Below are 12804 nucleotides of genomic sequence, written 5' to 3'. Positions count from 1 at the left end.
GCATCTATTTGACTTTTGTTATCTGTGTACAAACCGGCTTAAGAGATTTAATAGGGTATAAATTGGTGTTTGTGCAGGAAGCATCGTATCTGCTCAAACAATGGCATCAGTAAATTGTTCTGACATTCCTTATTAATACATCTGGTTTGTGTTCACTGGCAGAAGCAGCTATTATTTTACACTGCAAAATGGAAGCTGTTGTTTAAAAGCTGCAGTTCTGATCCCTGCCTTTCTTTAAGGGATGTCCTCCACTCAGTTGTGTTAGGATTGAATGGGAAGAAAAACAGTTCAGGAGAGAAACCTTTAAGTGCCCTCCCAGAAGCTTTACAACTGCCAAACTTAGGGATTTTGGCATGGTGGTGGAATGTTAATGGATTGTGTGTGTTTTGGTTTTGTTCTGTTTGTTTCAGGAAGCCCAAAAGAAAGATGCTGCTCTTCTCAACTTTTCAGAAAAAATTAGGAGTGTTCATGATGCTGCCAGGTGAGTTAAAAGAAAACTGAAAAGTTATGGTTACAGTGAAATTGGAATTTTCTCATTTGTGAAGCAATGAGGCTTATTCAGGAAAGTCTTGGCATAAAACCAGATCTTTACAAATGTTTACTGTAGCTTTGAGGTCTTCATTTCCATTTACTAGCAGAAGTATGCCTGCAATGTGCCTTCAGGTATGAGGTTTTTTTATTACATGATCTCCATAGGTTTTTGGTATTTCTGTCTCTGTCAAATACAAGTGCCTGCTCATTACTTTCAAGGGATTGAACTAAAAGCATGGTACTCTTTTTCCTTAAACTAATTTCCATCAGTTTCTGAGCAGGCTAAAATACCTTTCCAAATCTGGTACAGGGGGCAGGTGCTGGCCCTGGCTTCACTGAGATGTCTTTTGAGGTTTCATTTGCTATCTTGGTTGGAAAATCTAAAGGATTTGTGCCTCTGCATTTTTTCAGCTTAAAGTCTGAAGCTGCATAATTTTAAACTGAAGCTGATTCGTACCTCAGTAAGTGTGCTTACTTTTGTGAGACAGGGTGATCTAAATCTGAAACCTGGAAGATAGCAATGCTGAAGTTCTGTTCCCAGTTTTGCTACTTCCTTACTCTTGAGCTTAGGGCAATCTATTTACATTCTTTTCCCAGCTGCAAAATGGATCCAGTTTCTTAGATCTGATGGAGGGTTAAGTAATGTCTGCAAATACTGAAATCTTCTGAGGAAAGGAGTGGCCATGGAGTTAATCAGAAAATTTTTGAGGGACCACCTGTGTGGCTCTCTGCCATCCAACCCACACACCTTTTTGGCAGTTTGCCATGTGGCCTGCTGGGGAATATAACTTTCCTCAGTATCCAAGCCCCCTGGCAAACAGGAGAGAAACAGGCAGAGTCCCAAATTTGGTGATATTTATTTTCTAACCACTTTGTTCTTTGATCACATTTGTTAACACTGAAAATCTTCTGTTGTAACTCATGCTGAAGTCTATTCAGGGAGTGCACTCTGTACATGAAAATGAAACAAAATTAAATACGTACCTCACCACTGGGCATGAGGAAGGTCTTTAGATAAAATTGTCATGTACAAGTTGCTCATAAATCCACCCAGTTAGAGCATGTTAAAACAACTACCATTATGTTCTTTATTTTTTATTGTCTTGCCTTCTTTACTTTTAGGCCATCCTCTTCCTCCTTCACAGGCAGAAAAATGTAGTCTGTACTTTCTATTGCCTTTCTTAGTTGCAAAAATACCATGTTTTCCCAAAACAGGGAACTAAACTATGCAGATGAATTATGTACAGAAAAATCAGCACACATTATATTAATCTGTGTGTGTACTGACAAATTTACGCATGTGTCACCATCTGCTGCCATGTGCATTTCAATCAGGCTGCCACAAGTTCTTCAGCTTTAGTGTTTGAAAGTCATGCTGCTGGTGAAACAACCTTAGGAGCAGCATGTGTACAGTTGTTAGTTCTTATCACTTGGCTAACTACACTGCTTCAATTCCTAGGCAAAGTTTAGTTCTGTTGTGAAGGAAATGCCATAGGTTTAGAAGCATTTACCCTCAAAGTGACTGGGAGATTTAGGTGGGAACTCGTGTTATATGGAATGTGGGTCTCCCAGGAGAACGCTTAGATTACACCAGATGAGAGGTCTTTCCTGTGATCTTCATTTTCTGAGTTCCCTTTTCACAGCCGCAGCTTCACTGCTGGTGTTTAGTAGAAGGGTGAAATATTCTAACTGTAGGGTTGAGACTGTGTGGGTTGCATTGCTGTGACTGCTTGGAAGAAGAGTGTAAGAAGAGTGTAATGTGCAATGTGTAATGTGCAATTTCATGATGCCAGATGCTACTGCCAAAATCAGTAGTCCTGGCTGATGGTCTCTTGTGGCCCCCTTTTTGTGGTAGCTCCTGCACTCAAACAGTCATGTAGTCAGTTGGACCAAGCAAAGGATCCATCTGGAACAAATTGGCTTTTTCCTTTTCCTAGGTTAATTTTCAATACACAAATATGGCTGGCCATCTTGAAAATGAGTGCTAGGACAGGCACCAGGAGAGAAAAGGAACACCTGAACTGAGGCAGGGCAGCAGTAACCTTTCTAAGGTTAGGTGGGTAGGACTGGCTGGAGTTAATCATGAAACCACACCCCATGGGAATCTTTTCAGGTTGCAAATATGAAGAAATGTGCTTATCTCTCTCCTAATTTTCGGTGTCTACTCTGGAAAGATTTCCTGAACGGGCAGGTTTTGTTTGATAGCCTGTTTGCACCTCATGTAAAGTATCCACTTTTCCAGCGTGTTGTGGCTAACCTGTGGGCCACTCCTTCTCTTTTGATAAAGGTTCTCTGTATATGCTATTTTTAGGTTATCCATTGATAATGTAGAAGCAGAGCTCCACTCGCTGTCTGTCAAGACAAGATATGTTAAAGACAGCATCCGACGAGACCCAAAACTCTCTCACCAGATGGAAGACTTTCTCCAGGTTTGTAGGATATCTGTGTTAATGTGTTACTGTTGCCTGAATACAGCAGCATTCCTCAGCTGAATATAATTTGTGTGGACCTGTCAATAAACAGAAGCACTGTTTTAATATGCCCAGCCTGTCAGTTGTACAAAGGTGTTCCAGCCTCATGCTGTTTGTCAAGTAAGATTGTTGGAAGGGCTGTGTTTTTACAGGGAGGGATATTGAGTGTACATTGCCCAAGGCTTGTTAGGCAAGCGTGTTTAGTGCGTGCTAAGTTACTGATGAAGATCAGTAGTTAAAATATAAGACAGTTTGGAGTGGTCTCTGGTTTTGTACTTTGCAGCTGCCCAAAGTATAATGTCTGCATGTTATGTTATTCTGGAGCACATCAGTTTTAGCTGGGGGTGTGCAGTGCATATGAGTCTTGATTGCTGGGTGACTGAAGAGATGTTGCTAGAAGCTGGAAGGTTGAGGGACTCCTTTCTCTACTAATTTACCTTTAACACAGAGTCTCTTATTCAGAGCCATGCCATTATGTCCATGTGGGTTCTCCTTTTTTTTATTATTTTATTAAGTACTGCAGTGACTTTACAGACCTGGATGTATATAGCCCTTACCTTGCAGAGTTCTTGGTATTTTCTGAATATGTGGTGATGCCTCAAGAAATACATATTATGCTTCAATTAAACTATTTTTTCTGGTTCACACTACAAGTAATTATTAAAAGTAAGAAGGCAGGTGTTGATCTGCAACTTAACCCGCCCTGATTTTCAACTTGCAAATATAGTTAATAGTCCCTGTCATTTTTCAGGAGATGAAAAGTTGATGAAGAAAGGGGCAGGTTAAGATTGAAATACCTGTCCTCATTCACTCTGAATTGTTGGCTTTTATCCATTGCACCCAGACTCTTTAATGTTACGTTTTAACATGTTTGGGATTTTAAAAAATTTAATAAGTGGTTTTATGTAACACTACAACCTTATTTAGGCCACATTCCAAAAGAAATGTTGGAGAAAAAATAATTTTACAAATGCATACCTTGCATAAACACTTCCGGATTTTGTTTCTAAATTACAGGTGATAACCAAGCTGATCTAAAAGTCAGCTTTGATTATTTCACCCTTGTGAGTAATTTCCTGAAATATGTGGGAGGAACTATTTTTTGATGTATGCTTTTATCAGTTGTCCAGTTTATCTTCAGGTTTTATTGTGGGCTTTTTTCCCCTCTTTTTTCTTTTTTTTTTTTTCTTAAGACTAGCAAGTAATATTTGTTCCTATCCTAGTGATTTAATTTTCCAAGTAATTCCTGAAAGCAGGTTTTGATGAAGTGGTCATCAGTGCCTCCACCTGCATTTTCCCAGCCCAGTGCTACATTATGAAAAATATTTAGGTGACTATGAGTTAGAGATTTGTCTGAAAAATTAATTTTTCTTCTCAGGTTACTTTGAGCTACAGGTGGTGTCAGATGTGGGACTGTGCAAGAATGGAAGTGGATAGCTGGTGATGCAGATAGAGGAGACAAGGCAACTGATCAAAGTGTTTTAAGTAGTTCTGCTGCTCAAAGTCTAATCACAGCCTTAGTCTCTTTCCCTTGAATCTTCTTCCACTAAACTACTCCCATCCTGTCTGTATTGCTCTATACTTACGATTCAATTTAGGGGAACATTTTCTGGATGTCTTAAAATGTATGTATTTATGAAATTCATGTTCCAACCTAGAAGTTGTTACAGAATCCAGGGAATTAAAATTTTGAAGAAGATCTCATACTAACCAAAGGACACATGCCATTTCAGCAAACTGAGTAAAGAAGGTCAGGAAAAATGGATCAATCAAGATGTACATTCTAGTGACTAGAATGGAAACCAGGAAAAAGCTCAAAAGCTCTTGAACAAACTTACTGCTTTAATTTATAGATGAGTTAAATCAAAGACTGTACTAGAATACTGACAGACCTCTTGGGAGCTCCTCATTCTTTATTTTCCCATTTTCCCTTCAGCCTTCAACTAAGCATGAAGGATTAATTCCTCTTCCCCACTTTTCCAAAAACATACATGACCTGTTGTGACTTTAAGTTTTCTGTCTGGTTCATGTGCGTATGGTTTTTGCTACAGTTTGCTGTAAAGCGTCTACAGAAGCTTGAAGATCAGAAACAAGAACTGCAAAAGGAGGGAAATGCTCTCATTGACTTTTTCTGTGAAGACAAAGAAACTATGAAGTTGGATGAATGTTTCCAGATATTTAGGGACTTCTGCATAAGATTCAACACATCTGTTAAGGTAAGAGTGCTGAATGAGATTCTCACACTTTTGAAATGGATTTTGGCTCACGTGAATTAAGTTGGTTTTTCTGCTTAAGGGGCATTTGTACTATTTGATCTATTTGCTCAAATGGCTACAGAAAACTGCACTCCTGGAAGCATTCCTTGCCAGAAGCCAGGTAGGAAATGGCCATTGTGAGCAGCCTGCTACTCTGCATCTTCTGTTTCAGGCAGGTGAGACCACTGGGATGATAGATCAGGGTTGTTCTTTGGCCTGCTTCTAAGTGGGCACCTCCCTTCTGTTTTGGAGGAGGCTGGTGACTGCTAAGCTGAGCTGTGAGACAGATGGCACAGCCTTCCTGACTATGGCTCGCTGCTCAGGTGTTGACCTGGTAGTGTTGGATCACTGGGAAGGCCTTGAGGTGTGGCATGCCATTCCGTGGATGTACCTGCCTGAATCCACACTAGCTCGGGCTCTCCACTGCCTTCCTCTGCATGGCTAGAGGCACTTCACCAAGTAAAGTAAGGGCTGTGTATTCAACTTTGTCCTTTCAAAGGATTTTTGTGGGTGAAAACTTAAGAAGTGAAACAGGCCTATGGCAGCAAGATACCTTATCCCCAGTGTAAGCATTCTCCGAGTACCCTGAATTGGTCCTAAATAATTCAGGAAATGTGCTAAGATGGAGGAGCAGTATTGGCATTGGTTACAGTTTTGGTGCAGCAAAGTCTGTCTGTTGTTACAGATATTTCTTAGGTCTTTATAAATAGCATGAATTAGTTTGATCAGTGCCCTTTTGCAATCTGCATTTGGCAGCATTTTGGATAAAGGCTTTGGTTCGGAAAGAAGAGAACAGTCTTGATTCAGAGCAAGCTGACAGGATGTTCAGCTAACGTGCCTGTTGTAACATTACTTTGCCTAACCTTTACCACCCAAGACAACATGTAGTTACAGGAGGGTGGACATTGCACAAATGTATAAAACCAAATGGTGATAACTATTTCAGTCAATTTAGGAAGAGCTGACTTCATCCATATATGTTCAAATATTGAGGATTGAGGATTTCATTCATAGTCACATATTACAAGTGGCTGTTGGATAGCTATGACTTTTGAGGTCCCCTCGTTGTAGTAAGCAGCTACACTCTAAAAAATTACAAATTAGCCTCTTGCTTGCAAATTTTGAAAAGATTTGCTTGCTAACTGTGGACTGACCATTACCAGAACAATTTAGAATAAAAATGGAAGTTCTGACAAAAGAATGTGGTGTGTAGACAGCACATCCAACAGTCTAAAAAGATGGCTTGTACCACCATGGCCATGTGCACATATTTCAGATGCTTAAACATCTTTTGCAATTTTTTGGCATGTCTATGTGCTTAAAATAGGTTTTTCATCTGAATAAAATCTCCTAAAACATGTTCTGCGTGAGGTTAAAATAGTCTTTTTCTAATATGGATATGGTATTAGTATCTGCAACTACTTTTAACCTTTCTCTTGATGGTGATATATTTAAAGTTGAACTTTAGCATTTGGCAAGAATTCATTCTGTAATTCCATACCTGTGAAAGAAAACTTCCTGCCAAACATTTTTCCTGAAATGCAAGTTTTTTCTTTTTCCTTTCTTAGATGCTCAGGTTTCTTAGGTCTCTAATGCATCCTATCTTTCAGAGCCCAGTGTAGTCTCAAATCCGCTTTAAGAGGTGTAGATTAATCCATTCATCCCAAAGCATTAGGGTTTTGTTTACTGAAAGCTTTCAGGTGATTTTTCCTAGTGGTGCAGCTCTTCAGTTGTCACAACAATGGGAAGATTAAACTACACAGAGGTTTAGACAAATAAAGGTGTGATTTTTTTTTTTTAAAGTGTGTCATTGATTAGACCAGATTTAACAACACGCTGGAAAATCACGTAATTTCTGAATCCTCTGTCAAGACTAGCCTCTTCCTTCTTTCTTTTGCTACAGCTGTACTGGATGCAGCAAGCCAAGTTCTTCATTTCAGAAAGCAACCCAGAAAGTTCAACTGAAGGTGCAGTTAGATTAAATCTGAAGCCTAGAGGTAACAGTTAAAATGCTGATATTCACAGTAAATCACTGCTAATTATTTTAGTAAGAAAGTGTTTACTGTCTTGTCTTTCAAATTCAAACTACCTCTTCTATGGCTTCCTCAACCAAAATCTCTCAGTTTAGCTGCCAAAATCTCCATCCTACCCTGGGCAATCTCTGTACTACAGCTGCCAGTTTTTGAAACTGACAGTGATTGCAAAATCCAAAATTGAAGTAAGACATTGATTGATGGTCCTTGAGTGGTGTCAGTTGATGTCATAGTATTATGAGGCATTGTGTTAACTTTCCTATTTGCTTTCATATGCAATTAAGCAATGCCTTTTCACAAAATTTTCAGTCTGTAATAGTAGAGGAAAGTATCACTGTGTAGAAATTGGACTTTCTGAGGAGCAATTGCAGTTGTAATAAGGTAGGTTGGAAAAACTGCATTGGCTGTGTGCTGGTCAGACGAGTTTGTCTTAAAAATATGGATGTAAAGATTAGGTAGAGATTTACTCACCTGGTAAGATTGCCACCTTTAAACTTAGTGAGGACATGATGCTCTCCATCTTACATCTGGAACTCTCTGGCTTGACCAAAGAGTGGTTGGGCACTGGAATAGGCTGCCCAGGGAAGAGGTCATTGTGCCAAGCCTGACAAAATTCAAGTGTTTGGACAATGCTCTCAGGCACACAGTGTGACTCTTGGGGATAGTCCTGTCCAGGGCCAGGGGTTGGAATTCCATGATTCCTGTAGGTCCCTTCCAACTCAGCATATTCTGTAATTCTAAGATGTGACCTCTGCTTGGGTTCGATGGATCAATTTGTTGGTCTTTGCAAGGTCTAGTGCGGTTTTTTTTGCGTTTGCTGGCCAGATGGATGTGTGGTCCCATTAGTTATGCAGGGAGCTGCTCTCTGTAGGGCTAATGGTTGCAGGCTGTGGTTGCCACAGTGATTTCATGCATGTGTAGGTATTGGAGGTTGGGAGTGGGTAATAGCAGTAGGCACTGACTTCAGTGGGAAGAAATAAAGGCAGAGAGGAAGGAGTGTGTTTTGTTCTTATGCATAGGACACTGTCCTCTGAGACATATATTTGTGATATTCCTCCTTCAGGAGAATGCGGACCGAGAGAGCCAAGAGCTTCTAAGTCTGCAAAGGCGAAAGGAGCTGGAGGAGAAGCGCCGATCCTGGGCAGCTGGCGAGCTTGGGAGCTTTGGGCGGAGCAGCAGTGAAAATGATGTAGAGATGTTGGCTAAAAATGGACTTGGAGAATTTCTTCCCTTCTTGCAGCAGAGGCCTCAAAGCCTTTTGTACAGAAACACAAATTCCAGACGCTCTCGACTTTCTTTGGGGATGACTGCAGATAGGGAGTTGCAGAGTTTCCTTGAAATCTCCAAAGATGAGGATCCAAACAAATTTAACAGCCTTCCCCGTGCAAACACCCGACAAACAAAACCTAACGTAGCCTGGACAGAATCCAAAGAAACAAGAGATCTCAATGTAAATACCTTGCACTTACACCAACAGTCTGAAATGGAAGTGAAAAGTGGTGGCCCCGTGCAGGTGCCTCCAGTTCAGCCCAGTCACCTCAGAGTCTCAGCCAGTCCTGGTGCCCATTACTCACAGAGGAGCACCAACTACAGCTTGCACACTTCCAATGTGTCCTGCGAGGAGTCCACAGATGTAAATGCTCTGGCCCTTGCAATTGAGGAGCGTGAACTTGTTAAAGGGTTACGTAAGTTTGATATTCAAGGAGCAAAGCATGCAGAAGATGCACCTTTAAAATATTTAGAGAATGCTGGCGGGACAGACCTGGAGACTCTGGATGATCTAAGCTTCCATTCTCTGAGCACTGCCGATGATGAGCTGCCTCCAGCTTGCAGGAATTCCAGAGAGGCCCGTGACCATCAAGCCAAGGCAGTGCGTTGCAAGAATGAAGCTTTAGAGGCCAGCAGCAGCAGCCCTATGTCTGTGGATACAAGTGTTTCAGGAAGTAGGGAAGATGGGCCAGTGTGCTACATGTCAGATACCACGACTGATTGTTCTTTGACATTGGACTCTGAAGAGGGAAATGATTTTAAATCAGCAGGCAACAAAATAAGAAGTGAAGCTGGCAAAGCATGCTCTTCTGGCAATGATGCTCAACACAAGGCTAGATCATCCTTCTCAAACCTGAATTCCACCTCTGACAAGGACCTGTCTCTTCACACTTCTGCCAATGATAAGGATGATGCTGATAGCAAGCACATCCTTCCTAAAGAAAAATCCATAAAAAATAAAGATTTAGTAGGACCAAAGACAAGCTCTCTAAAAGACCGATCTCTAAGCTCCACAAAATCCAGTGGCACTCGCCCTAGCCACACAGCTCCTTCCAGACCTATCAGAACTTTGAATGCCTCTGAGAATGAAAGTATGAGGAAAGTGGTGCCTATTTCTCGGTCAAACAGGGCGCCCAGCAGCGTGAAAAAGCCGGAAGTCAAGCCAGCCCTTCGTGAAAGCAGTGCAGTGGAAAATCGTCTGTCTCATCGCAGCTCTGTCCGAGGCACGACAGACACACTGCCAAGAAGCCCCTACAGGCACAGCATGTCAGTAGAAGAGCCAAGGATACGAAGGGGCACTGTCACCTCAAGCAGTGCTCATTTCGAGAGGGACAGAGTCGCTCTCAAGAAGCCAATCTCTAAACCCATTAAGAGTAGTGTCAAATCAAAGACAGATGAAACAAAGATGTGTCGCTCCAGTGTAAAACCCCAGACCCCTCCAGATGACACCAAGGTTGCCACAGTCACTATTCCCAAAGCACCACCTGCTGTCCCAAACTTTGCAAGGAATACAGTAGCCTCTTCTTCAAAGCGTGCAAAAGTGGATCTATCCAGCTCATCCAGACCTCCACCCATCACAAGGTCTGTGTCCCAGAGGCTGCCTAAAGTGAAGCCAGCAGCGACCTCTGATGATCCAAATCCAAAGGAGAACAGCGTGAGAACCTTAAAGAGAGCAAATAGTGCAAGAGTGGTTGGAAGAAGCATCCTGCAGGGAGAAGCTGTCAGCATGAAAGCAGAGCCTGCACCAAAGGAACAGGAAACAGTGGAAAAGGCATCTCTTAAACTGAAGGATGCAAATCGAACCACAATTGGTAAAATCCTGAAGCCATTATTGAAATAAGGGAGAGGGGTTTATTAACCTTGGAATGTGAACACTTGTCCAAGCACTGGATGTCTGCGTAGTGAAATTCCTTAAAACACTAAACCTTGCCAATACATGGCATCATGTGCTTATTGAAGTACGGCACACTGGTGGAAAAGGGCAAGTAGCTGTATTCTGGTCTAAATCCTTTTTTATTAATTTGAATGTATTTAAAGCTACTGTGATGGAATGTGAGCAGAACAGCAAATCTTTGCATTTGTGATAAAAAAAGTTACCAAAAGCCAAAAAGTTTTAAGAAGTTTTAACTACAAGATGAAACACTTTGTGACAGAAAACGTGGATTAAGGCCAGTTTTTTGTGTACATAAGATTCTTCCTAGGACTCAAGCCTTTGTGCTTGTTGGTTTCTTATTTGATGTCAAAATGAATCCTGTGGAACAGTACTGAAATGAACTTAGGTGATTATGCTTTCAATTGCTTTCAATTCCTTGGATTCGGGAGCTCTTTTTATCTGTTGCAAAGTCCATTGCTGGCAATTGGACAGACTGGGAACTGCCCAAAAAAATTGTAAAACAAGATGTTTGCTGTTTATGGCTGTCTTTAATCTCCCTGAAGAATTTATAGCATGTTTTATGAATGTGTATGTGTGTCTGGAGAAGGCTTTCTGCTGGGCAGGAGGCTTGTTCTCCAAGAATGTGGCAGCATTTTCTTGCATGCACAAGTGGATATGGCTGGTGCAGCATTGGATAGCGCAGCTGGAGGCTGTGCCTGTTGGAAGGGCCATTGGCATGACAACTACTCCTGACTTGTTTTGATCACAAGCAAACTTGCCAGCTTTTGGTCATACAGAAGTGCCATATATTTATGATACATATCAGGATGTTTGCAGTTCAGCTCTTAAAGGCTGCAGCGTAGTGCCGAGCACTTTCTTACCATTCCATGTTTCCACTGGTTTGTATACTACCAAACTACTTGAATGTTGCAATGGCTCTGATTGAGCCACTAGTTTCCCTGCCTCCTCCTCCTCCCCCACTCCTTCTCCTTGTCAACAAGAATATTTAGCATGAAACACAGAGCTTACGCATGACAATGTTTTTGTAGAGTTCTTTGGTTGCTTCAAATGTGGGTTTTAATGTTTAAAGACTCTAAAAGAATTAAACTAGCATTTGATAAGCTTTTTGTGAAGTAAAAACACCCCTTTTTTCCTGCAGATACAAATTTTAACTTCTGTCAGACTAAGATACAGAGAATGAGGGAAAACTCATTCAGTATGCTGAGCATCTTTCCAAGAGGAATGTACTTAGGTGGGGAAAGTGCTGTTCTCCTAAGCATTTTATTTAAAGAATTGCCTTTTATTCACTTATGAATGAAGCCCCATTTAAGAATAAAATAAAAAACAAAAGGGAAATCTCTTTGGACAAGTGGCATCGACATACTAGTGCTAGATCTGTTTGTCTGCTCTATCCCTTGGTGCTGGGAGAGTGTAATTCAATGAGAATGAGCTCACATGCTTCTCACGGGCTGGTATCAGGGACAGCTACCTTTGAGGTTTGAATCTGGCAAGGGGCCTTTGTCTCCTCCCACATACCAGCCAGTCTTGATGCAGACATCATACCCAAACACCATAAAGTATTGCACAGGGCCTCTTGTTTGAGTCTGTCCCACAGGGAGAATTTATAGAGCCCATTTTTCTGCAAGGGCAAATATTTTGCTTTTTGGATAAGCTTTTTGGATACTGCCTCCTTTGTGGGTTAGATACAAAAGCATCTCCCTTCTTATTTGTATCTGTGTGGATATATATGCACATCTGCAAGAGCAGATGATTGACATTTTTCCTTTCTTTTTTAAAGAAATTTGCTACCAACAAATTTTATTGGTAGCAAGCTTGAAAAATAATTTAAATGTCTTTGGAACATGTAAATAAATTTCTATAAATCTGTGTAAAAGAAAACCAACTGTATTTAATGGAACATTTATACATTTCGGAGTAACTCTGTAGTTTAATAAAGTTCCCATTTTCTGGGTATGAGGTTTGTACCTTCTCCTTTCTATTACACTCTTGGCTTTGGTCCTGGAGATCTCGGGCAACTGAGTCTGGATGTGCAACTGTGGGAAGGATTCTGCAGAAGAAATCGTGGTGTTTGAAATCCTGGGTTTGTTCTTGTATTGAGACATGCAGTTGAACTGCAGTTTCTGAACATTTCTGGGCAGGGACTTTCTGCACAGGTTTGGGTATAACATAGGAGGCATTAGATGGTAAATGCAGCACTTCGTGTACACACTGTATGTTGTGGCCAAGACAAATGTTCATGGCACTAACAAGTCTGGATCTGTCGCTATCTTCATGCCTTTGAGCTTAGCACACTTTATTGAGAAATGCTGGTCTACAGCTCCCAGGACTATGGAAATACAGAACAGCCTGTT

General features: G+C 41.2%; 1 protein-coding gene across 1 annotated transcript in view; it reads left to right on the top strand.

Annotated features, from left to right (window-relative positions):
* Positions 1–12406, top strand: part of FHDC1 (FH2 domain containing 1) — a 36506-nt gene extending 24100 nt beyond the window's left edge. Inside the window, exons 9-12 of the mRNA XM_021530191.3 lie at positions 411–481; positions 2843–2960; positions 5054–5218; positions 8354–12406. Coding sequence (XP_021385866.2) covers positions 411–481; positions 2843–2960; positions 5054–5218; positions 8354–10399 — 2400 coding nt within the window. The 3' untranslated portion in view covers positions 10400–12406. The remainder of the gene's footprint in view (positions 1–410; positions 482–2842; positions 2961–5053; positions 5219–8353) is intronic.
* Positions 12407–12804: the final 398 nt, after the last annotated feature.

Source organism: Lonchura striata, chromosome 4 (genome assembly GCF_050655825.1).
Source record: "Lonchura striata isolate lonStrDom1 chromosome 4, ASM5065582v1, whole genome shotgun sequence".
NCBI lineage: Eukaryota > Metazoa > Chordata > Aves > Passeriformes > Estrildidae > Lonchura > Lonchura striata.
The sequence above is the reverse complement of the archived record's forward strand: the minus strand, read 5'-3'. Positions and strand labels throughout refer to the sequence as shown.